General features: G+C 42.3%; 1 protein-coding gene across 1 annotated transcript; it reads left to right on the top strand.

Annotated features, from left to right (window-relative positions):
• The first annotated feature begins 715 nt into the window (after positions 1–715).
• CLEC19A (C-type lectin domain containing 19A) lies at positions 716–25,420 on the top strand. Its single transcript, XM_066576245.1, has 5 exons — positions 716–933; positions 8,099–8,264; positions 10,654–10,747; positions 13,946–14,078; positions 24,286–25,420. Exons 1-5 carry the CDS (start codon positions 825–827, stop codon positions 24,363–24,365), a joined length of 582 nt encoding a protein of 193 aa, XP_066432342.1. The 5' UTR covers positions 716–824; the 3' UTR covers positions 24,366–25,420.
• The last annotated feature ends 2,199 nt before the right edge of the window (positions 25,421–27,619 follow it).

Genomic DNA, 27,619 nt, shown 5'->3' with positions numbered 1-27,619 from the left:
ACTCAGGGGAATAGAGCATGGCCTATTCTTTTGCGTGGGCGCAAAATCTATAAATGTATATGAACCCATTGACATTAATGTGCTCTATTCTCTGCATATTGTTGGTATAAAGTTTTACGCATGCAAAAACATTTGCAAATGCCCCCGTGGGAAGGAGCCCCAACAGCCCAGTGAAACAGGTGACCCAAAAACACTGAAACTCTTTTGGGTTGTTTTTCATGCCATGATGAACTGGTTATGCATTTGATACCCATATGAAGCTTCATTAGTATGGACATTTGTATATCGTCAATACTGCTATTTGGACTCCATAAGATAATGCTTCTAATACATTATCACACAATAGCATCACTTCTACTCTCACATCATGGACAGATGTTCTACAACAACAAGCTGGCTGATGAAGTCCAGTAAAAAAGCTACCAACGATTTTCCAAGCTACGGCTAAATAAATACCGTAGATCCTCCTAATTCCAAGGCCAGCACATTTTTCATGCAAGTCACTGTGGATTTTGCACCACATTTAAATCTTCGGTGATTGTATTACATTGACATTCATTGTCATACATGGCTTGGGTCAAAGGGTCATTTCTTCTATACTAAACCATAGACCCAGCGGAGACATGATCTTTTACTATTCAGGAGCTGGTAAAACACTGGGAGAACTTTTTCCAGCCTGTCCCTCAAGTGGTTGACACTTAGTAGGGGTGTGTTCTGCATGAGGAGTACATCTGCTGTAGGAAACTTAATGTGCACAGCAAAGGCTTCCAGGACTGACTGCAACACTTTTTGACATCTCACTGAAGTGGTCTTAAAACCTGAAAATGAGACACTGTCTGGCTACTTTCTTTCACTGGGACAAATTCGCAGCCCTTGCACTAATTATACTAACAGCACAAGCTTTTCCCCAGACGGAGATCAAACTCAGTCCAGGTGAGTGCGCTCTATTCTTTCTTTTTGTATATTAAGTTAATACTATATGACTGTCTGGTCATAATATTAACATGTAGATATTCATTAAGGTTGCTTTATTATGTGCTTTAGGCTCATTTGCTTTATGTTAAATGGAATGCAAGTTTCCTATCTTCATTGGAAACTTTTTCAAGTTTCATTAAAACTATTTCCAATTTCTTCCATTGACCCTACAAATGTTTCTTGTACTGCAAATCTGCGTAACTGTCATAATCATGTCAATTGCTATGGCATAGTTATATTGCAGGCATAACTGGACTGTAGGCCAATTTACCCTGGAAATTTTTAACACTACTCTGAAAGTCTTCCGGCCAGCTATCGCTTCAAGGCTGGGGTCAAATGGGCGTAAGTCCATTTACGCGTGCTGCATGCGGATGTGCGTGATTTTCGGTAATGTTTATGCACACAAATCATGTGCATTTGTGCATGCAAAAAAAACACGCAACCATGCTCCCATTAATTGTAATGGGCAATTAGTATAATTAGTTTAGTATGTGCTCTGTCCCTGCGCAAATGCTCAGGAAAACAGAAGGAGGGCGCAAAATACGCTTATGTGAATAAACCCATTGAAATCCATCGGTTCTATTCACTGTGTATTTGGTTCACACATTTCTTTGCGCATAAGACGCTGCACAAATACGTTTGTGTAAGTAAGGCCGCTTTCACACGGCCAAGAAAATTGCGCGAGATTTGTGCATTGCGACACGCACAAATATGAACCCCATTCTTTTGAATGAGGCCATATACATGAGCGATTCTTAAAAATAGCGGCATGCCCTATCTTTGAGCAATCCCTGAGAACGCCTTGCCCATTGTTTTCCATGGCAATGGAAAACACATTGCATGGCGTGCGAAGTGTGAGGTTTCTCATTGAAAACAATTGGAAACACTTGCCAGTCCTCTTGTCACTACAGCCAACAGACTTGAGACCATAACACGTAAAACATCCCCAAACCAAAATGGAACCTTTGTCATACATAACTGTGGGCACAACACACTCAGACAAAAAGGTGTACCCCATCATCCTCCACACCCAGCCATGACAATCCAATTTGAAGATAAGAGTAGTGTGATTCATCACTACATAGAATGTTCTTCCATTGCTCAACTGTCCAATGATGACGCTCCTCGTACCGTTGTAGATGGGTTGATGCATTGTTCTTTGTGATGGATGGCTTGTGTGCAGCGGCGTAACCCGTATATCAAAAAAGACAAGAGGTTATGATATGAGTTCTTGTTACTGTAAGTAAAGTTAAAATCCCACCTTCGGAACCCTTAAAATGCTTTCTCTACCTATGGGTAAACCTTACAAAAAGTATTTGAATATGTCCTGTGCCCTCGTTTTAAAGGATGTCCCAAAATCTATATTTTAATAAGTCAATTACATTGTCAATTACTGTTTCCAATTCATTGGAGTCCTACAAAAAAATGGATGACGGGTAGTATGTTTTTTTGACAACAGTAATCAATGCCCGGTTTATGGAATTACATAGACACAGTTCCATCTGTCTGGGTCACATGTTTGTGGACTTGCAGACTAAACTAAACGTAAATTAGAGACTAAACATAAGCCTTGAACATAGTGTGAATGTGGCCTAAGGTATAGGAGGACTTTGGAGAGTTTCAAACTTCTATAGGTCTCCTGTAGATTCGTCAGCTAGTGCAGGATGTTGTTGGACCCTCATTCTGTCCTTGGGTCAGAAGGTTAACCATGGGGAATGTTACATTTACCACAGATCTGCAGATTAGGAATGCTCAAGCTTGTTAAGGAAGCAAAGCAATGAGCAGGGATTGCTAGTCATGCAATTCCTTAATATAGTCTTTAAAGTGCTCTAAAGATGGACTTTGCCTTTAATTAGGATACTGATGTCTAGGGTTTTCACCATCATGTCTACACATTTGACAAATTAAGAATGCATATGATAATACAATCATCTCAAGCTGGCCATACACTAGTGATTTTAGTTGGTCACTTATTATTCACAGTTGGGCTGATGTTCTGGACGATAGCGCGATAATTCATAGACGATTGGCTAATGGCCACGGCTAGGCTGCTATTGATGAAGTGAAGAATTTCTTTGTAGACCCAACCCACCCTGTGTTGAGCATGCTCTGCGGTGGTCATTAGTATTTTGTTATGAACGACTGTCGAAGTATTCCTAAGTAGTACTAATGTATAGGACAGCACCAGGCAAACTTCTCCACTGCACAGGAGACCATGGAGTGTCACCTCCCAAACATTCAATATATAGAGAGGGTCGCAGCACCAGAAGGCAGACATCCAATGATTCCAGAAAGCTGCTTTATTTACAAAGTGCAGAGTAGAATGCTTGAAAAGGTCACTTAACTCTCCCAAAACATTATACTTTATTGTAACTGGACCTTTGTAAATAAATCAGCTTTCTGGAATTGTTGGATACGCCTCACGATACTTTTGACCCTCTCTGTATGTCTGAGAATTCCGACAACTGTACGCAGCAAGGACTAAAAAAATCCAAATGGTAGATCAACTTTTCCACATATCAGTTGGCGTCAGTTGACAGAGAATGGTCTAAATTAGCATATATGGCCATTTCAATTCTCTAGTATAGGTCAGCTTTGCTTCTTTGCCTATTTTACCATATCATGATGTCAGAGGAAGCCAGTCAATATATCAGTCAAATATATCATTTGCTTGAAATTAAGAATCTTATAACTGACATTTAGACATGCCTTGAATTGTGTTTACCCTGTAGCAATCTACATAAATGCATCCATAGCCTAAGGGACACTTTCTTTTTGAACCAGTATTGCCAAAAATGTCAAAGGCATGATGGAACATAGAGCAATAACATGACCAAATATGGGATTGGCAAGGCAACTGCACATTCAAGTGGAAGAACATCTCAAGTGGGGTACCACAAGGCTATGTCCTGGGCCCAGTGTTGTTCAACAATTTTATAAATGATCTGGAGGAGGGAATTGAGCAGAAACTGATCAAATTTGCCAACAACACAAATCTAGGAGGACTAGCCAATACTAGAGAAGAGAGAGAGAGGATTAAAAAAATGTAGACAAACTTGAACAGTGAGTGGTGACTAACAGAATGGTATTTAGCAAGGAGAAATGCAAAGTCTTATATTGGGGCAAGAAAAATGAAAAACACATACAGAATGGGAGGAATTGGGCTAAGCATCATGTGAAAAAGACTCAGATATACTAATAGATCACAGATCGAACATGAGTCAACAGTGTGATGCAGCAGAAAAAAGGCAAACACAAATTTGGGATATATTAAGAGAAACAGAGTCTAGATCACGTAAGCTAATTATCCCATCTACTCTTCCTTGATCAGACCTCATCTGGAATACTGTGTCCAGTTCTGGGCGCCTCACTTTAGAAAAAAAAAAAATCATGAAACTGGAGCAAGTTCAGAGAAGAGTTACCAAGATAGTGAGTGGTCTGTAAATCATATCTTATGAGTAAGGTTAAAGGATCATCATCTGGAAATTATTAGCTTGCAAAAAAGAAGGCTGAGAGAAGACTTAATAGCTGTCTACAAATATCTGAAGGGCTGTCACAGTGCAGTGGGATCAGCCCTATTCTCATTTGCACAAGTAAAAACTAGAAGCAATGGGATGAAACTGGAAGGCAGGAGACACAGATTAGATATTAGCCAGGGAGGGTGATCAATGAGTGGAACAGGTTGCCACGGTAGGTGGCAAATTCTCCTTCAATGGAAGTCTTAAAACAGAGGCTGGACAGATATCTGCATGGGCTGATTTAGTGAGCGAGTTGAACCTGACGACCCTGCAGGTCTCTTCCAACTTTATTTTTTATGATTTTCTGCCAATACAATCAACTTTCCTGGGTGCTAAAGGGGTACATTTACTAAAGGTATGTTCTCACAGGATGGAAATGCTATAGAATTTTCCACACTTCAAAACAGAGAAAAAATCTGCACCATTGGTGCAGAATTTGACTAGAAAGCATCTACGTTTCCACAGCTGATTTCAGCAGCCACAGCACTCCCCTTATCTCCAAATTCTTTGCGCTACCAGCGCAGCCTTTGACCCATATACAACATCCTCTAGTGAGCACTGCGACGGTGCTCAGGTAATGCGGAGGTGGGACCACTTGACGGCGCTGCACTCATTAGAGGCCATCAGGTGAAAGACTGTGCTGATAGCGTAAAGAATTGGGAGGTAAGTGGAGCTCTGTATCTACCGAAAGCAGCTGGTGTTGTGGATACAGAAATGCTGCGACATTTGCCATGGAATATTCCACTTTAGTAATTTTGCAGCATTTCTGCTACTCATGAACTTAACTTAATAGAGTTTAAAAGTGTTCAGAAGTTTTACTTAGACATTTATTGGCAAAGATTTGAGGATCCGGGTCCTTTTTCAGTTTGTCAACATTTCAGTTAGGGATATTAGCAGCCATGCAAATTATGTCATGTTTCCTTAATATCACTTAAACAGCATCTAATAGAGTTTAAAAGTGTTCAGAAGTTTTGCTTAGACATTTATTGGCAAAGATTTGAGGATCTGGGGCCTTTTCAAGTTTGTAAACATTTTAGTTAGGGATATTGGCAGTTATGCAAATTATGTCATGTTTCCTTAATTTCACTTAAACAGCATCTGTCACCTAATTGTAACGCCTATGAAATAAACATAGGAGAGTAAACAGCTCTCTAGGCTGAGGTTTCTCAACCTTCCTAAGCCAACCGCTATGTAACCACTTCCTGACCAGAAGCTTTAACCCCCTAACCCCCTTCCTTACCAGGCACGGCCCACCTTGACACATAGTTTTTGAGCGGTCAAGAACTGGTTAAACAAATTACCACAAATACATTCCAGGATGTAATCATACATTGTATTGCCTATTACATGGCATCTACACATCCACAGGTTGAGAACCTAGTCTCTAAATATTGCCATTGTCATAAATGGCTCTACAGAGGAGATCTTCCCAGATGTCAATGTGAAGTCCTGGTTGTCTATTCTTCCATTTCAGAGCAGAAGATGTTAAAAATATGAGAGCAATTCAAAAATAACAAGTCTTTGGCATGTCTTCAGTTTGTCCTCAAGATATAGCTCCCTGGTCAAATGCAGGTTCTTCTCTAGTAGATTTATTAGAAAGCAGTTAAAGCAGCCTCATAGAGGTCTATAGACACCTTCTATACATATCTATATGTTCATCTTCAGCTGCCGGAAGCAGTGAAGAAAGCCGAAGAGGAACAGTGCTCGGGTAAGCGCTGCAGGCTCCTTGTTCAAGTGATTAATGAGGATCTTAGAAGTGGGACCCCTACTGATCAAAACTTTGACATGTTCCTGAAATGTCAAAAGTTTCACAAAAGTCCAGCTACTCTTTTTAGAAATTCTGTATCATCTTCGGCTGTCCATGATCTCTTCCCCATCAATTGGAGTGGTTGTTAAACTTACATGAGTTCCTTAACTCGACTTGTGCGCAAGTTTCTGTCTGTAGGCTAGGCAAGCATGCAAAGTATATTAGCACTGAAGAAGTGCACTCTAAATATATGTCTATAACATATAATTAATATGCCCTATTGGTTTTGGGTCTAATTAATATGATCTACTGGTTTTGGGTCTTGATTAGTGTTGAGCAAACTTTTGAAAAGTTTGCTGAACTGGAACTTCAATAATTCTAAAGGTGGAGTATAACATTATAACATTAAGATCCATAAAATTATTCCTTCTCCTCTCAGTGGTTAGCACTGTTGCTTTACAGCACTGGGGGCCTAGGTTAAAATCTGACCAAGGACAACATATGCATGGAGTTTATGTTCTCCCTGTGTTGGTGTGCGTTTCTTGATAATAATAATCACTTTTGTTTATATAGTGCATACATATTATGCAACAATTTACATCAATAGATATTTTCTGTCCCCATTGGGGTTCACAATCTATATTCAACTATTATGTTTTTGGAGTATGGGAGGAAATCAACACAGACAAAAGGAGAATATACAAAGTCCATGCAGATGTTGTCCTTGGTCAGATTTCAACCAAGGACAGCAAGCACTGCAAGGCAACAGTGATAACTACAGAACCATCATGCTTCATCTTATTCCCTCTTCCAGGGTGGCTCAGTGGTTAGCACTGTTGCCTTGCAGTCTTAGGTTCAAATCTAGCCAATGACAACATCCGCATAGAATTTGTATGCTTTCCTTGTATTCATGTGGGTTAACCGCCTGAGGTTTGGATTTATACCAAACCAAACTTTTAGCAAAATTCGACTTAAAACAGGGTTCAACTAATTCAGTCCACTCAACACCAATTTTAATGGATCAATCTCTTCTATATAATGGCTCCGTTGTCAAAACCACATCAAACCAATAAATATGGCACGAGCCACTTATGAAGAGTTTTTACACCACTTTTACGCAATCTAATGGTAAACCACCAATGGCACATCATGGCATTACCAAACATCATGCTAAAGAACAAGCTCATCTATGCTACATCTATACCTACATAAGTCTGCTAAACAGACCTGAAGTTGCATTTCTGTCTTTTTCAGGCCTCAATGAAGTCTCAATTTTTTGGGCTAGTCAAGCCACTAAACTATAAACATCACACATTTCACTGTATTGGGTGGATGGGAAATACATTACTATGGACAGCAATGAGTTCTCCCATCCAATCTTACTCTGTTTATTCCAAAGGACAGAGAGATAACCTTTGAGATGGATTACTAGATGCTATAATGGACTAATGCCTTTTTCTGATCCCTCAGTAGAGTCATAACATGTAAATAGAATACTGTTTTACAGTAGGCGCATTAACCCTTTTCAACCCACTGTCTAACGTCTGAAGACATTATGATTCAAGGCTGTACAGCTCTGATGTTGGAAGACGTCCGTCAGGGTTCTCTTACTGTATATTGCCAGCCTCTCTGCTGTCGGAGCCTATCCAACGTGTCACTTCATGCAGTACTGGCTTTAGCCAGCATATAGCGCCGTTGTGTAACGGCAGAAAAAGAGTAAGCCCCCTAGGAAAACCAGGATACAAATTGGATTGGAAAGGGTTAATTATCATAGACACAATGCAAGCACATCGCACAATACACAACTCTTCCTGTAATAAGCTTGTTGATATAATGTCTTTTTCTTTTTGTGCCTCAGCTTTCCCAGATGTCACCCAGCCATATTCCTGTCCCCTGTTTTGGACCGAGTATAGCGGGAACTGCTACAGGTTCTTCCCAATAAATAAAACTTGGGCAGAAGCAGACTTTTACTGCGCTGAGTTCTCACTCGGCAGGACTACTGCCAAATTAGTTTCTATCCACAGGTACAGTATATAGCGTCACTGCGGGAGACAAAATATGAGATGTTTATTACATTCCGCTTCCTACAAACTCAGTAAATAATGTGCATTATAAAAAGAAACTATTCTTTCCAAAGCCGAAGAACAGCACGACTTTACTTTTCCAGTTTTGTCTTTGTTTGCAATAATTAGCATGTCTGTAGAATTCTAGATAATATAATGGGAGTTTATGGGAGAAATTGAAGGGGTTATCTGGGGACAAGAATAATTTTGGAAATCTGCTCAACCCGCTGTAAAAAAAAAAAAATTAAGAAGTCATACCCAACTTCCCCACTCTCACAATGCTCCCATTCCACCAGTGTCCAGTCCCCCAGGGCTCTCTGCTTCTGACTACAGAGCAATGATGTCCAGATAATGAGACATGTACCATTGCAGTTAATCATTGGCCTAAGGGAGCCCTTCATTGACCAAAGCAATTACATGACCCTGGTGTTGATGATGTCATCACTGACTCACTGCAGCAGGAAATGAAGAGCAGTCAGGGACTGAGCCCCAGTGGAACAGGAGCTGCATGGGAGTGGGGAAGGTTGGTAAGAGTCCTTTATTTTTTTTTTTACAGCTGGCTGAGCATGTTTACATAAACATTTTCTGCCGGGTAACCCCTTTAAAAAAATATCTAGGTAAAATGGATACAATGGGGATTATTTACTATTGCAAATTCTGCAGTTTTTCTGGCACAAATTGTCCTACATTTACTACATGTTTTTGGACACTTTCTGACACTATTTTTTTGCTGTGTCTTGCAAAGGGGAATTCTTTCGTTAAAGAAATTGAGGGACATGGCCTAAATTGTGCCAAATTGCTGCATAAGGAACCAAAATATTGGTGAATTTTTTGGCATAAACTAAGCCTAACTAAAATTAGTCTAGACCGTCTTAAAATTCCACAGATTCATCATTCAGCAGAGCCATTGTGACCAATCTGGTGCATTTTAACATTGTCTAGTCTAATGTTGCACTGTTCCTTTAAACTAAATGATTATCGTTCAAATGAGCGAAAATGAACGATAATCGCCCATTCTAAATATGCGCCAACAACCAATATCAATCTTTTGCTTATCGCTCATCATTCATTTTATACAAGCATAAAAATCATTGTTGGCTCATTCACGAATTGTTCGGTTTAAACAACGCTTGTTCAGTCGTTCTCATTCACTTATACAGCGTATGTGAAAGACTGAAGAAATCTGAACATTTTCTCATTCGAATGAGCCAACGATATATCTGCCTACCTAAACAGGTCATACGCGCTAACTCTGACGTCATTCGCTTGTTTGTGCTTTCAACAGATAAGGGGGGTTTCTTTGATGGACATGAATCTCTGCGTCATGCACAGCCCCCTCAGGACTTGCACTGGGTATAGCACAGTCCATCGGATTTGCTTGGAAATTGTCCCTGTTGATTACCATAACATTGTACAGTATATAAATCTATTCTACATACAAAGAGGAACTTTTATACTAAAATAATTGCAATTATAATTTTTTACAACTGCTCGGCAATCTTCAGCGATCCCATTGAAATGAATGGAGCAATGCTGCGCATGCGCAACCTCCACTCCATTCATGCAGAGACCTTCGGAACCCCCATTCTCAGTATCGGTGGAGATCCCAGTGGTCAGACTCCCAGCAATCATATCGTTCTCTTCTTTCTTGTGAACTGAGAATAACTTTTTCCCTTGACTCAACCCTTTTTCTGATAACAAGCTTACTGACTGTTTAAAATGACAACCAGAGCAGTAAAATGGAACTCTAGACTATATTGTAGGATGTGATCAGGGGCGTAACTATAGAGGATGCAGGGGATGTGGTTGCACCCGGGCCCAGGAGCCTTAGGGGACCCATAAGGCCTCTCTTCTCCATATAAGGAACCCAGTACTATGAGTAAAGCATTATAGTTGGGGGCCCTGTTACAAGTTTTGCATCGGGGTCCGGGAGCTTCAAGTTACGCCTCTGGATGTGATTAACCATCAGCACAAGATAAATAACACAATGTATTTGCAAAGTTTCTCAACTTTCTATATAGAGTTATTCTGTATATAAACTATGAAATGGTGTTCAAGGAGGACTTTGATATTTTAGCTTCATACATAATAGATAGTCCGTATACTGTGCATGCATTATGTATTACACTAATGATTAGATAGAAATGAGAAAATACAAGTGCGCAAAATACGACCGCCAATTCTTTTTTAGTAAATGAGATGGATTACACAGAAAACACTGTTTATGGGAATGTTATACTTGGAAAAACTACATGTGGGAACTGCATGAAGATGTCATCAATGGAGACCAATGGAGACTTCTAGGATGATTTATCGCTTTCTAACAGTGTTGACTTTTTTATCTTCTCAGCTGGGAAGAAAATATTTTTGTGTTTGATCTTGTGAACAGCCAAGTCCCAGGAATACCCACGGATATCTGGATAGGATTAAGTGACAGAAGGCAGGTATGGATCATATTAAACAGGTATAAATTACTGCAGTCTTTTTATTGGGAATATTCAAATATTCTCCAGTAAAAGACTTACGTCATACGTTACAAAAGTCAGACAGAATGGGTGCAACTTACGGGAGCCCATGAATTCAGAGAGTTAGACAGGTGATGCCACAGTCATTGAGTCCTTCTATTGAAATTAATGTTACCGTAGATAAAGACACCAACTTTAGTAAATTTTCACAACTTCTACTCATGTTGGACTCCTTTGGGCATAGTGACATGTCTTAAGATAGCTTCATTGAAAACTCCATTCATAAATAGACTAAACTATGTACAGCTGTTAACCAATTAGGATGCAACTTTGCTTGGGCATTAACCCCTTCCCGCTCCATGACGTACCGGTACGTCCTGGGAGCCTGGTACTTCGCGCAAAATGACGTACCGGTACGTCATCGGGATAGCACGAGATCATGACTGACCTCGCGCTATCCGGCAGCGGGAGCCGGCTGTCAGTCACAGCCGGCGTCCCGCTGCAACAGTGGGGGGGCATCGGAGATGCGCCCCCCGCTGTTAACCCCTTCCCTGCCGCGATCTAAGTAGATCGCGGCAGGGAAAGAGTTCACAGAGGGAGGGCGGCTCCCTCTGTGTCTCCGGCCGGCTCTCGTGATGTCATCGCGAGAGCCCGGCCTGTCACCATAGGAACAGGACGCCAGACACTGGCATCCTGTATTGCCTATGCCTATGACAGCGATCATAGGCACAGTGCTGCAAGTCCCTCAGAGGGACTCAAATAGTGAAAAAAAAAGAAAAGAAAAATGTAAAAAAAAAAACCCTTTTTTATGCTTTTTCTAATATTAGCATAAAAAAAGGTAAAAAAAAAATTAAAACCCCACATATTGTGTATTAATGCGTCCGTAACGACATGTACAAAAAGGTGAACACACTTTTTATTTTGTACAACAAAAAGCGTAAAAAAAACGCTAAAAAACAGAGGCAAAATGCTAATTTTTAGCATTTTGCCTCACAAAAAATGCAATAAAAGTGATCAAAAAAGCCGTACATTCCCCAAAATGGTACCAATAAAAACTACAGCTCGTCTTGCAAAAAATAAGCCCTTATAGAGCTCCGTACATAGAAAAATTTAAAAAGTTACAGGACTTTAAATGCAGCTATAGAGAAAAAAAAAAGATTTCCAAAAAAAAGGCTTTTTATTGCAAAAAAGTGTAAAAACCTAAAAAAAAATAAGAATTTTCGTATCGTTGTAACCGTACTGACCCGCAGAAAAAATTTAGTGTGTCATTTATGCTGCATGATTAACGCTGTAAAAAAGAAAAAAAAAATCTATGTCAGAATTGATGCGTTTTCTCTCCTGGTTATCATAAAAAAAATAATAAAAGTTTTACGACATTGTCTATGTACCCAAAAGTGGCATCGATAAAAACTACAGCTCGACACGCAAAAAACAAGCCCTTATACGGCCGCATCGACGGAAAAATAAAAAAGTTATGGCTTTTGAAAAATGGAGATGGAAAAATACCAAAAATCGCTTGGTCCTCAATGCCAAAATAGGCCATGTCATTAAGGGGTTAAAGGGGTATTCTGGTTAGCAGATATTATTCTCTATCCATGGCGTAAGGGATAAGTAGCTAATTAGTCTGAGTCAGATCGCTGGACCACCACTGATCACCGCTCCCGAGACTGGAAGTGGAATAACTCTTACATTGCCATCAAAATAGCCAGTGAAAAGGGGACAATCACACCCCAGTCCAACTATTTTAATGCTATTTCCCATGATGTTGGCGTTGCAGGTGGGTAAAATGTGCAAGGAACAAATTTGCTGTGAAAAATGTCCAAAAAAAGTACAGGGAAATTAACAACAATACATTTCATTGCAGATTTTGACTTTCCCATTGAAGTCAATGTGGAAAACGCTCAACAAATCTGTGTCGTAGATTGAAATGGTTCAGATTTAAATATCTGCTTCATCTCTAGCTGCCTGATGCTTCTCCTTCCTCTAACGTTATGTACATTGGCTGGCAGTCTTCTTTCTGCCAGCCAATGTACATTATGTCATAGCTCACAGGCCAGCAGGGGGAGTTCCGATCTACTGCAGAGATTGCTCATGCAAGCTGTCTCGGCAATAGATTCGAATTCCTTCCTAAGCAGTAAATGCTACAGCACAGGGATGTGACCTTCACTGACTCGGCCAGAAGGAATGTGAGGAATGCAGCCTTCATAATAAGCCGGCCAGTGTGTGGTGAGGTGACCCTAGGGAACTGTAGAAGCTCAGCCCTAGAAGAGGGTGGGGGAATAGGAGAGTATAGAACCTTTTTTTTAATGACAAAACCCCTTTAAGTCCTACGGATTTTTACATGAGACTTGGGAGGAGCTTGCTCAGCGAAGACTAGAATGGTGAAATGCTGTCAAAACAGCTACTAATGTCTTTGAACAATCCCACCTTGAAGACCTTAATGCCAATTGCTATATTTGAAAAACTTGCTCAAAGCCCTCCTACAATTACACCTACAATTCTTTACTGTGCCACCTTAGACCGGACCTTTAAGACCAAGTTCGGTTTTGCATCACACATTTGAATGCATGCCAGAAGCTAGGGTGTGGCCATCGATGGACACGTTGTGGAGGACATGATCATCAGCATCATCACTTACCCTCACTGCTGAACCCCTACGGTCAGCTCTTTAACGGTCCGCTGCAATGCATTCTGCAGACTACATAGGCACACACCATGTAGTCATCTCAGTTTATGGACATAACTAAGTAGCCTGCCAGAAGTATTCAGCGGCGGGTTTGACAGCTAACACAACGGAAAGGGCGGATAATGTAAGTATAAAACTCACATCCCCAGACTCTACGTGTATGCTACTTTAAGCCAATAAGCTTAGCTTATAGGGCTCAAAGTAGCTGACAGATTCCCTTAAAAATCTCATGCATGCTACAGTACGATTTTCCAAATAATTTTGCGCAGAAATTCCACAGCCAACCCATGTCCTCTGCATTTATGCAGGTTTTCCTGCAAATTAGAGTTGAGGTCCCAACAAGACCCTTGTGATCTGCTTATTTTCGCAGAACCCTTCTATGAAAACTGATTGCAAAAAGCAAAAAAAACCACAGACAACAAAAACGTATCCTCAATCTCTTCTTTTATGTTTCATGTTTTGCTTTTATCATTGTACTTTTTTTTGTAAAGGAAGGTGAGTTTGAGTGGACAGATGGCACAAAGCATGACTACAGTTACTGGGATGGAAATCAACCAGATGACACCAGCAACAGCTCCCCAGAAGATGAGGACTGCGTACAGATATGGTACAGATACTACAGTGGTAAGTTCAATGCCATCAGAGAATTTTTAATGGGATATTTTTGCTTTTGAAGAAAAATTCTGGAACGCTCACTGATAGTAATGTTTAAACCATAGGACCCATCAACACAGATCTGCATGTTCTATGTGTTCCATGGCAGTTCTGCTCTTTTGGGGTGTTCAGTACTAGAGTGTTGCTATAGGTAAGGAGATTGGTTACATAATACAGGTTGACTGTGCGCATCTAGGCATCTTTACTTGGTCTGCTGTATGATTGGATGTGACTTGTGGAAGCATAGGTAAGACTTCCAAAACAGATCCTGGTTGTAATCTCAGTATTGTATTTGTTGCCAAGACCAGGTGACACCAATGATGTTCCAAAGTATGGTGCGAACAGTTGACTGTCTTAACATTAGGGCCACACCTAGTACCTATATAGTGGTGCCATGTTGAAGCCACTTCATGCTATAGTGTTTGTTCATTAGTGATGGACAACTAGCAGTGCTAGTACATTAATAACATCTACATAATAATCATCTGCTGTATTATACATCCATTTCATATGGTGTATGGTGCTATTATACTTCCGAATGCCTTTGCTTGCAAACAGAGGTATTTTCTATTGGTTTCATAAATAATGAAACAGAAGAAAAACTCCGGTTTGTAGTATATGCCAATGGACTCCGTATATACGGAGGTATTGTCTCCTACTAGAAGCAGTCCAACGGAGCATATAAAGCAGTGTATGAAGCTGTGCGTCCTGTACTATTGACCCTGTAAGCCTCCGAGCCAGTGTGCATAAGCCCTTACCATAAATATGTGCAAGACACAAAGTGGTGCAAACAGTACTTACTGATACACCAGTACCAACTGTCCTACACAAGAGGTGTCCAAGTTACGGCCATCAGGCTGCACGCGGCCCAGGATGGCTATGATTGTGGCTCAACACAAAATCGTAAAATTACTTAAAACTTTAAGAAGTTATATATGCTTGTGGTGACTCTGCGAGACAGTTAATTATTCTTATTTGGTTATTATGGATTCACTGAGGCAGAGAGAACCTTAAATACAGCCCATTCACAGATGAGTGCCCTAAAATTTAAGCTTTATTGATATCAAATTAAAACTAAGGGCTACAGACTAACTCACAAGTAAAACAGACAAAGGACAACATATAAGTATCAGGGTTGGAGAACCCGTCCTTTACAACCATCCCTATGGAGGGATCCCTAGATGGGAATATATAGCGCCAAGGAGTAGGAGGAAAACCCCAAGCAAAAGAAAAACTCCCCAGTTGTATTGTCTCTAACCCCCACACCAGAGGTGTCCTACTGGAATGTGGCTGCATGCTATGTACCAGCAGGGGTGGTACTGAGTTTATGTAGGAATAAATCAGGTGTTTCCAATTTCCTATTAACCCTTTCCAATCCACTGTCTGACCTCTGAAGACATTATGATTTAAGGCAGTACAGCTCCGATGTGGGAAGACATCCATCGGGGTTCTCTTACTGTATATTGGCAGCCTCTCTGCTGTTGAAGTCTATCCAACGTGTCACCTCATGCAGTACTGGCTTTAGCCAGCAGATAGCGCTGTTGTATAACGGCAGAAAAAGAGTAAGCCCCCTAGGAAAACCAGGATACAAATTGGATTGGAAAGGGTTTTGTGAATTGACTCAGCTTGAATAACGAGTCATCCCATTCCAAGCAGAGATAGTTACTATGATAAAACACAATTGATACACTATATATAGATGGATAAAAGTTCTGGAATTAATCCCTGACTTAATGAGGAGGTTAAAGTTATAGAATTAATGAGGAGGTTATAGAATAAATGAGGAGGTTCAAGTTATTTGATTATTAAGGGCAAGGGCTTAACAATCACATGGTGTGACCGGGCCTGGATAGGGAGGGGACCTGTGCAGGCTAAATTTGGTAGTAACCGGCAGCAGCGGGAGGTGAGCGTCCTCTTGGAGACAGGCTCATACGAATGATGAGGCAGTGGGTGGCACTTGCAGATGACTTAGTCGCTCCGAGTCTAATGAGTGGCATCGATTCTCCTTCATGACCACTTCTATCCAATAGCAAGGGGAGGACGAGAGACGGTGATCTTATCATGGCCAGTCAACGCTGTGTGTCCCTCCCCTGGTTTCAGAAATGGATCCAGGACCGCGAACTGCATCTGCAGTCTGGATTCCATATGGCCTAGTGGGGAGAGTTATTTGGAGGATGATAGGGGTTGTTTGGGGGCACAGTGGAAGACAATGGGGTTGTTTAGAGTTATCTCACTGAATCATAGAATCTCTATTGTGAGTCACTGGGAGAGCCAGGAGCCATGCAAAAAATGCCCACTAGCAACATATGGCTCCCGACCATACAGTGGCATCCCTTAACAAAATACCCTGATTTTTTACATTTATTTATTGGTTTGTTTTAGGTATTTCACTATATAGCCAAACATTCATGACTACAGATGTTGGCCAGATGCGTTACTATCTTCTATACAGACGTGGTTCATGTTACAGGAGTTCATTCGGATCATCAGTGGGAATTCACAGGAATCTGACAGTTCATGTGGATTTTCAAGCACTGCATGGATGGTCGCAGTTGGCAACAGTCTAATGTTGCAGGGACCACTCTACACTATATCAAACTGAAGTGGTTGTCCAGTTTAGAAAACCCATTTTCAAGTACCCGAAGGGCTCGTACACGCGGGTGTGTGCATCTTTGGGTCATGTAATGGGGAATTTATTTATGCAACCAAAAAATCGCATATTCCCTGCGTATTTTGGGGCTTCTGAAGGCTTTTTGCGTGCATAAATATACAGCGTATTTACGCACACAATAAGCAGAAGGGCCCATTGTTTAGATTCACAAATACACAGTCAATATGCAGGTTTCCTGCGTATTCACTGCATAGTTCTGCAGGTTAATTGACTTTAATGGCCTTGTTCGGCATGTATTACACACTGCTTATTTTTTCACGCGACCAAAAGTGATGTGATAAATGCACTCCTCTGAATACCTCAATATAAATGAATGGGAATTCAGCATATAATATTATGCATGTAAAAAAAATATATCTATGTAATATGCTGTAGAAATACACCCATGTAAACAAGTTCTATAGTGAATTCTGAGTTAATAGAGGGGAGTTATAAAGGGTGTCTACTGTCTACCCATCTGGAGGACCATCTTGTCTGTGCATTATACACGTAGCCCATTGATTTTAATTTGAACTGTGTAATGTTTTATTACCCCTGTAGTGGCACTGCAGGGAATTCAAACACCTGCTGATGGGGTTATCTACTTTTTACAGTTGATTGCTGGGGATGGGGTTCTATTTGTGGGTTAACCTGTGATTACCTTATGGTCAGAGGACTCTTCTAACATAAAGGGATTCTCTAGATTGGACAACGTCTTTAACCCTCCTTATACCCCTATCATATCAATTCATTTGTGGTGTAACTACTGTTATGGCTGCTACGGGTGCAACGTACCAGCTCCTAACGCTGGCGAGTGCCAGGAAGCGCATAATGGTCCTGATACTAAAGGAGGAGTTGTAAGCAAACACAAGGATCTGGTCTGGGGGGTTTGATTTTATTTTGGACTCTGAGTAAATTTTGGGGTCTGAATTTATTTTGGGTTCTTGTCTAAGGTCTGTGGTTATTTTGGGGTCTGGCCTGGGCTGTGATGCTTCTAATGACCCCATCCTGCATTTTCTACTTATGTGGCTGCCTTTTTGGTGGTACAATCCCACTGCTCTTTATTTACTGTTAGAGCAGTGACACTATGGATCTCTCTCCCCGAGGACGTGGTGATGGAGAACTCACCAAGGGCTTATTCAGATGGGCGTATATCTGTTGGGTTTTCACGCCCGACCGATATACACTGCCCCTCTCTGCAAGGGGAGGAGGCGGGATGGGAGCTAGTGCATTGAGCTCCCGCCCCCTTGCCGCCATTTCAAATGGAAGGGGCTGGGCTAAGTCCCACCCCTCCTATTGCAAACAGTGCTGAGGGGTGGAGAGGGGGCAGGAGCTCAATGCACTTACTACCTTCCCGTCCAGCCTCCTACCCTTGCAGAGAGGGGCAGCGTATATAGGTCGGGCGTGAAAACCCGACCGATATACGCCCTCTGAATAAGCCTTAAAAGAGTACAAGAGGGGCCTGGACGCCTTTCTTGAACGATACAGTATTATATGTTATAATCACTAATACCTTCAGAAGGGTCAGTGATCCGGGGATTATTCTGATTGTCAGACTTGGAGTCAAGAAAGAATATTTTTACCTTAAATGGGGAAAATTGGCTTCTACCACATTGATTTTTTTTGCCTTCCTATAGATCAACATTGGAGGGGATTGGCTGAACTGGATGGACATATGTCTTTTTTCGGCTTTAGATACTATGTTACTATGTTTTTTTGCATGCACATTTCGTATGCATGCAAAAAAATAGGTCCTGCTGTATCTTTCTGTGTTCTGTGCAGCAAAGGCCCCCATAGAAGCCTATGGAAGGTGCGCAAATACATGTGCAAAACCCAAGAACATGTGCAGTAGGCTGCACAATTGCATGAAAAACAGACCACATCTGGACCTCATTAGGCTAAACAGCCCTTTAAATCAGGGCGTGGGGTGTGTGTGTGTGTGTGTGTACAAGCCCTGCATGCACAAAAAGTACAGTACTATGTCTAGATCAACCTTGTTCACTGAGCAAATAAACCGTGCTGAAGCGTACATATTTGCGCATATGATATCTGAAGAAGCCCTTACCATATGATTTACATGCAAATCACTCCAACTAAAGCGACATCTGTGTTAGCTTGCCATCAATAAATCTCTCGCCAGCCTAATAGCAGGTCAGGCAGTCTGCACATAGGTAATGAATGCAAACCTCAAGAAGTGAGTCATTAACCCTTTGCACACCGTGCAGAGGAAGGCTACCTTGTCATTGGCAAGTGACAGCTGTAGACTCTTATCTAGCGGGCTGTCTTCCCTTCTGCATTGTGTGGATGATATTCTATAATATCCCAGCCTTCAGTTTTGTAAGGCTGTTATTGTAGATGGTGACATTATGTGTCTGTGCCAATGCAATCTGCATCTGAGGGTGGAGGTTTGACATTTCCCTATTAGCATATTTCATCTAAAGGTTACTCATTTGCATACCTCCAGTCATTTCCTGGGAATGCAGAATTTTGTGTCACTTCTTTACTCATTCCCCTTGCAAAATCTATTAGGAGAGAGATATTAATTTGTCATAAGCAGGTTTCTGCTACGCCGGCGTCTGCAGCAGAGCCGCTGTCTGGTCAGAGCACAGCATCGCGGTATTCATTTGCGCCTTTTTTTAGCTTTATTATTCGTATTTATTATTAAAAGCAATACAAATATCTGTTTTGTGCCATCAGGTGATTAGAGGAGCAACTTAAAAGCAGTGGGATGATGAATTCATCTGAGTTAGGGCGCATTCAGACGACCGTATATTGGCCGGGTATTCACGCCGGCCGATATACGGCGTCTCTCTCTGCAGGGGGAGGAGGCTGGAAGAGCTGGGAGCAGTGCTCTGAGCTCTTACCCCCTCTCTGCCTCCTCTCCACCCCCTCTCTGTCCCTCTGCACTATTTGCAATGAGAGGAGGCGGGACGGGGGTGGGGCTAAATTCTGTGAATTAGCTCCATCCCCGTCCCGCCTCTCATTATTGAAAATAGTGCAGGGGGCGGAGAGGGGGTGGAGAGGAGGCAGAGAGGGGGTAAGAGCTCAGAGCACTGCTCCCAGCTCTTCCAGCCTCCTCCCCCTGCAGAGAGAGACGCCGTATATCAGCTGGCGTGAATACCCAGCCAATATACGGTCGTCTGAATGCACCCTAAGGGCTTATTCACACGAGTGAAAGTGCAAAAATGTTCGCCGCAGTGCAACGTATTTGCGCATGATCCAGATTGGATGTGGTACATTTGCGCATTGCATGTTACATGTTTGTGCATAATACTGTACTTTTTGCGCACACAGGTCAGTTCATACACGCATGACGCACCCTTTCAATGATTTAAAAGGCTATTAGCTTAATGAGGTCCAGATCTTCTTTTTTCCACGGTTTTTTGATGTTATGATAATTTTTGGTCTCAAATACCACCAATTGGAAGAACTAGCAAGGGGCAAGGTAGGCAAACCGCACAGCATAAACATTTTTTTTCTATGAACCATAACAACTTTTGTCATTTGTATGGTTTTCCTAGCTGACTGATGGGTGTGTTGTGTGTTACACTATGGCTTATCGACAGAGAGGATTGACATCAGCGGAGATCATTGCTGCATTGAATGACCTCTTTGCAAATGAATCTGAGGGTGATCCAGTTGACTCTGTTAGTGACGACGAAGAAGAAGTACAGTTGCTCATCTCAGGTCCTGACATGAGCGACAACAGGGCAGTCAAGCGGGACACCAGTGCCTGTTCGGGGATGCCACAGTCGCAGTCTTGCCGGAGATAACACAACCTCTATCGAGCAGCAGCCTACAGTGACTACACGTGATCACAGGCAGGTCCAGAGTCGTGGGCAAGGTGTCAGTCGTGGCCGGGGGTGCATTCTCCAAACCATGATCGTGGAGGAGAAAGAAAGCTCTGTCGACCTCCTTGGTGATGATCCAAATAACGATAGCAGCAGGCGACCAACCAGACCGTGATGCTGTCATCCCACGTGGACACCTGTTTAAACTCCCTGTCGGTGAAATCATCGTGGCACCAGATGGCACTTAGTGGACTGTTCAAGCTGTAGGGGAAGCTTCATCTGGCCGACGGGGTGAACACAAAGCGTAATTTTGACAACTCATCTGTCAGTCCTTAGAGGTTGATAGCGTCTGAAAAGATCATGAAACATATTGTGACATGTACTGAATTAGAAGCACGCCGTGTTTTAGAATGTCACGGTTGGTCAATCACAATTGAGACACTTGAAGCGTTTCTAGGAATAATGTATGTTAGAGGAGCCATTAGTGCAAAGGGCCTGGGGTTGGATTCTCTGTGGTCTGAAAAATGGGGAACTCCATTTGTTAGAGAGACTATGAGCTGCAATAGATTTAGGGAAATTATGAGATTTTAGCGATTTGATGTCCGACCAACCAGATCTCAGCGAGTGACTGATAAGTATGCCTTGATATCTGAAGTTTGGTATGATTTTATTTCCAATGCTCAGTGTTGCTACATACCAGGTCCTTATATTACCATTGATGAGCAACTTGTTCCATCTAAATGTCGGTGTAGATTTACACAATTCATGGCACCCAAGTCCGATATGTACAGCCAAAAACTTTGGATGGCTGTAGACAAAGATTCTAAATATCAAGTAAATGCATTCCCTTATCTTGGGAAGGGCGAGACTAGGGTTGACAATGAGCGTCTTGGCGACTTTGTTGTAAAGAAGTTGATGGGCCCTTACTTTGGTTAAGGTAGAAGTGTAACCTGTGATAATTTCTTCACGTCTGTCACCATTGCTGAGTACTTAAAGGAGAAGTCTACAAGTATAGTTGGCACTATGAATAGAGCTCGTAGGGAAGTACCTGTAGTCATAAAGAAGGCAAAGGAAGCATAGTATAGTACAGTACTGCTATAAAAAGATGACATATCGCTCACTGTATACCAAGGTAAAAAAATAAGAATGTCTTACTCCTAAGGTAAAAAAAACCTGACACTGTCAGTAAAGTAAAGTAAATATGGTGTAAAAACATAAAACCCAAAAAAGTTCTGGTAAAACTGCAGTAATGTAAAAAATAGCGATGAGGACAGATGTGTCCCCTTGACGCACCGCTTCTGCTCCGACCCCAGTGTATCCCGGTGGGTATTGTCTGGTTACCCCTTTGATGGTATTTCCTTGGAAAACCCCTTTAACACATGGGATCACTAACATGCGGAAAATGAAAACTATTTCCAAATTTAGTTCTGCAGACATTATACACATTGGCCAAAAGAGAGATAGTAATGCAATCATTGTGCAGTCTTTCTGTAGTGGCTCAGACATCTATGCAAGGTATAGTTATTGCATGAATTAAATAGTACCGGTCAACACAGCACATTATGAAAACATATCATTTTTGCGTAGCGAACGTTGCTTTTCCCGCACACTTTAATGTATTTTACTGTACTGTTTGTGTGTGCAAGTCGTGAGCGATTGCCTCTACACACCAATCCTCCCAGCCATAATTAATCTAATGAGTTCAAGATGTGCTCTTTTTCCTGTGCAATTACACAGTGTTTCACGCATCTCCTAGTGTATTACTAGCGCATTTTCACACCCCAATTGACTTTTATGGCTACTTTTGGTGTGCAAATGCGCAGGATATTACAGCACCACTGAAATGCGCAGAAAAATACGTGCATGTGAATGAATCGATTGAAATCAATGGGGTCTATTCTCTGCGTGCTGTGCCTGCAAATTATGCATTCTCAAATACGCCCGTGTGAAGCCAGCCTTAGGGCATTTGCCCACAAGTGTAGGCATTTTTACGTGCGCCCGCCGGCGCCGTAAGGACACGTAAACAGGTGCACAAGTCTAACGCTTGTGCGCCTGCTCAGAAGGCACAAGCCTGGTGCATATATGCCGAGGCTGCAATGTCGGTTGCCTTTCCTTCGCCGGCTCACCTCCTCTCTCCTTCCCTTTGGCTGTTTGCAATGGGAGTATGCGGGATGGGGGCGGAGCTAATCACCCTCCCCTCCCATTGCAAACAGCCAGAGGGGAGGGGAGAGGAGGAGAGAAGGGGGAGTGAGTTTAGCAGTCACGCTGCTAAACTCCCTCCCACCTCCCTTCTCCAGCCACTGTCATTGGCTCCCATCAGAGTCTATGCAGCGGCCGACGTATTTCAGGCACAAAGATAGTTCCAGGACTATCTTTGCTGCTTGGTGTTAAAGCGCCTAGTGCTATATTTTCCGGCCGGGCACTTTTACACCGCGAGAATACACCTGTGTCATCTGATGCATTAGAATCCAATGCATCAGATCGTAGCTTATACCGTGAAAACGGTGGCCGATATACACTCATGTGAATAAGCCCTAAGAGGGACAAAGGAGGGGTAACAAGTGGGAGACATCTGATTGGTTCAGAAGAGCCTCTCTACTCAGCAAGAGAGGGGAACTATCTACTGTAATGATGATGGTAGGAAACCACCCAAAATAAGCATGCTGTACTCAAAATATTTGACTATAATACATAAAATAAGGTTGACTAAGGCCGGGCTCACATGACCGGGTCCGATTCCGCATGCGGCAAGCCTGCAGCAGATTTCGGCTGTGAGCCGAACCGGTGACCCTGTGTACTGCACTAACCTGTATTGCGGATGACCGTGTAGGCTCTCGGGAGTCATATGCAGTACAGTTTTTTTTTTTTGTTTATATTTCTTGACCCTTCTCCTTTCAACAATCGGATCCCTTTGATGTGCTGTAAGGTCTTTATGGACCAACTGAGGAAATGTCAGGAAAATTCTCCTAGAAGAGACAAGCTTTATATGGGTTAAATCAGAATCCCTGTAAATAATGGCAGCGGAGTACTGACTACTATTTAACATTTGTTTAAATGCAATTAGCTGATTCTGAACACAACCACATCCCCAAATATAAGTCGGTGTTGACACTTATGCAAACACATTATTTTATTTTTCTCACCCTAAGGGCTTATTCAGACGACCGTACATTGGCCGCATATTCACACCGGCCGTTATACGGCGTCCCTCGCTGCAAGGGGAGGAGGCTGGAAGAGGCGGGAGCAGTGCTCTGAGCTCCTGCCCCCTCTCTGCCTCCTCTCCACCCCCTCTCCGCCCCTCTGCACTATTTGCAATGAGGTTAGGCGGGACAGGGGTGGAGCTAATCCCCCGGCCCACCTCCCCTCATTGCAAATAGTGCAGAGGGGCGGAGAGGGAGTGGAGAGGAGGCAGAGAGGGGGCGGGAGCTCAGAGCACTGCTCCCGGCTCTTCCAGCCTCCTCCCCCTGCAGAGAGGGACGCCGTATATCGGCTGGCGTGAATATGTGGCCAATATACGGTCGTCTGAATAAGCCCTAAAACTTTGTTTTCCAATGGGATTGTACAGATAGCGGGTCACATTGAAGGTGGAAATCTGAAATGATTCCTCTTTGTTGGAGTTCATCATGACAAGAACCTGGCATTTTATTAGGGGTGTGTAGACTTTTGCTATCCACAGTAGATAGGTAGATGGTTTAAAAAAGTATAGAATTTTATGTTTTCTGTTTTTCTTCTCCAGCTTTACGTTCTTGGAATGACAACAGCTGCAACCGTGAATTTCCTTTTGTCTGCAAGATCCCTTCTTTGTCCCATATGTGACAACATTGTTGATGGCCTGAAGATTCCGAAGACGTTTGTACAAATGTTTACTCTGGGAATTGATCCATGATATAACATTCACTCTTTGACTGAAAGGAAAGAAGGCAATACAGAAGATCTATATACTGGCTTCCAGAATACAGATCACATCACGGGATTCCTATGAATCACCTCCAAAGCCAATTCAAGAAAGCCACTAATAGATAAATGAAGTGCCTGATGCTTCGTGATGTTACAGACATCCTACTGCTTTTTCTACACATATTACAAAGATTATTTGCATTTGTGCAACGTGGGGTCATTTTTGCATGTGAGATGGGTACCTGAATATTACCATGTATGCACTGACATGCAGATAAATGTTGTGGGGCAGATTTATGAAACAACCTACAAGAAAAGCTGTCTTTGTCTCAGCCAATCACAGCACAGCATTTTTTTTGGTATTCCGCTCTGGTTAAATGAATGCTGTGCTGTGATTGGTTGCAACCAAGACAGTTTTTTTAAATTGATTCATAAATCTGCTCCAAATGTGTGATTAAGGCTGCCTGCAGTCAGGCGAGTCGGATACCCTGCCAGAATTATCACAGCGGGATCTGACCCGCGCCCCTGCAGGGACCAGTGCGGCTCTCACCTTCTCCCTCGGCTCTGGCTCTGTCATGTGCCAGTGGCCGCCCAGCCGGCGCATGCGCAGAGCGGAGCCGGGGTGCCAGGAGTGACATTTCTGTTCGGGCCTCTGCAAGACCAGCATAGAAATAGAACATGCCGCGTTTTGTTTTCCGCGTGTATTTTCACGCGGACAAACCGCGGCCGTCTGCATAGGATTGCGTATTGTAATGCAATCCTATGCAGTCGGGCACGGGCGGAAATTCTGCGGGAAATCCCGCTGCTGAATTTCCGACTGTGTACAGGGGACCATAAAGGGTAAAAAAGCACATGTTCACGCAGACCTTGAGAAAATCGTCTTTTGGGTCAGATACTGTAATTAACCAGACTATATAATATGAAGAAGACAATTAATTATATTTGCACAAATAAAAACGCATTACATCCCCTGATATTTGTCATTAGCTTTTCTGGTATTTGACATTCTGATCAAATGATATTTAACATTGAATCCCAAAATATGTAGCATCGGATCACTTGATATTTGACCTCTAAGCTCCTGATGCTTGACATTAGCTCTTCTGGTATTTGACAATAGTTGACTTGATATGTGACCGTAGTTTACCTGATATCTGACATAGTCATGCTGATATGTGACATTATCTCCTCTGATATTTGACATTACATGATCCCCTGATATTTGATAATGAAAATGGAGGTAGAAATGAGCCTGTCAAATTCTAGTGTTGAAAAACATGTCAATAATCAGAGCATTACAGTTAATTTCGTAGCTCACCTGGGTAGGAAAAAAAGGGATTATATTATTAGACAATAATATATATCATTAAAGAGGTTGGCCAGTTGTAAACTATTAATGGCCTATCCACAAGATAGGTCATCAATAGTAGATCGGCTAGGATCTGTCATCCAGGACCTCCACCAATCAGCTGTTCACTAAGGCTGGTGCACTACTGCATGGAGCTGATTTCAACAGTGGCCAGGCTTGGTATTGCAGGCAAAGTTCCCATTGAAATGAATAGGAGCTTGGCCTGCCGAACCAAGGCTTGCCACTACAGTAAGAACGGTGCTTCCTGAAGAAAACAGCTCAGTGCATGAGAGTGCTGGCTTGGCAAACAGCTGATCGGCGTGAGTCCCAGGCATTGTCCCCCTATGGATATACTATTGGTGATCTGTCCTGAAGATAGGCCATCAATAGTTTACAACTGGACAACCCCTTTAACCTGTTGATGCATCTAGGCGTACATGTACACCCTCCAGCATCAGGGTTTGTATGGAGCGAGATACAGGGCAGGTGCTAACTGTTTCTAACTGCTGACACCCATCAGCAACAGGCACAATCAGTGCTCACACTGATCGCGGCTGTCAACCCTTTAGATGCCCCAATTGGAGTTCAGGGGTCGCAAATGGCCCCTGCAATGAGATCACGAGCTGTGGCATGGTTTGATAGATGTTCTGTCAATGTGGTATAATGTAATATTATGGTGCTACATTATACTGTATGAGCAATGAAACAATCGCAAGTTCAAGTTCCCTATTGGACTAAAAAAAGATAGTTTTATTAATTATTAAAAATAAAGGTTAGCAAAAGCTTTAAAAAAATCATTTCCCATATTTATAATAGAAAAAACAAAATAAGGAAAACCAAAAGCATAGTTTGTATCTTTCAAAGTAATGCGTTATTTATCCTGCACGGTGAACATCATCAGAAGAAAATACACAAAACCAGAATTGCACTTTTGTGGTCATCCTGTCTCCAAGTAAATAATAAATAGTGATCACAAAGTCGTATGTACTCCAAAATGGTATCAATGTAACACATGTAAGTTGTGTAGATCTGAGTGACCATAGGGATTAGTGTACAAGTATATAACTGGAAACAGTTAGGATGCAGCATAAGGAAACAAGAGAAACACTCCAAAAGGAAGGTTTGTTGGGCTGTATCCTTATATTGTGATCGGTTTACGTGTTTGTTAAACAAAAACATATGGGAGATTGAAGAATAATCGTTTCATCCTAAAGGGGTTGTCCCGCGCCGAAACGGGTTTTTTTTTTTTTCAATAGCCCCCCCCGTTCGGCGCGAGACAAACCCGATGCAGGGGTTAAAAAAGAAAAGCAGGCAGTGCTTACCTGAATCCCCGCGCTCCGGTGACTTCTTACTTACCTGGTGAAGATGGCCGCCGGGATCTTCACCCTCGGTGGACCGCAGGGCTTCTGTGCGGTCCATTGCCGATTCCAGCCTCCTGATTGGCTGGAATCGGCACGTGACGGGGCGGAGCTACAAGGAGCCGCTCTCCGGCACGAGCGGCCCCATTCAGAAAAGAAGAAGACCGGACTGCGCAAGCGCGTCTAATCCGGCGATTAGACGCTGAAAATTAGTCGGCACCATGGAGACGAGGACGCCAGCAACGGAACAGGTAAGTGAATAACTTCTGATAACTTCTGTATGGCTCATAATTAATGCACAATGTACATTACAAAGTGCATTAATATGGCCATACAGAAGTGTATAACCCCACTTTGTTTCGCGGGACAACCCCTTTAATATAATTGTTTACATTAGGATTACATGATTACACTTACTTATCAAAGGATTTGGACTTCGTTAACAATGTAAGGCAAATGTGAAAGTG

Source organism: Eleutherodactylus coqui, chromosome 8 (genome assembly GCF_035609145.1).
Source record: "Eleutherodactylus coqui strain aEleCoq1 chromosome 8, aEleCoq1.hap1, whole genome shotgun sequence".
NCBI lineage: Eukaryota > Metazoa > Chordata > Amphibia > Anura > Eleutherodactylidae > Eleutherodactylus > Eleutherodactylus coqui.
This window is presented reverse-complemented; position numbering and strand designations above follow the sequence as displayed.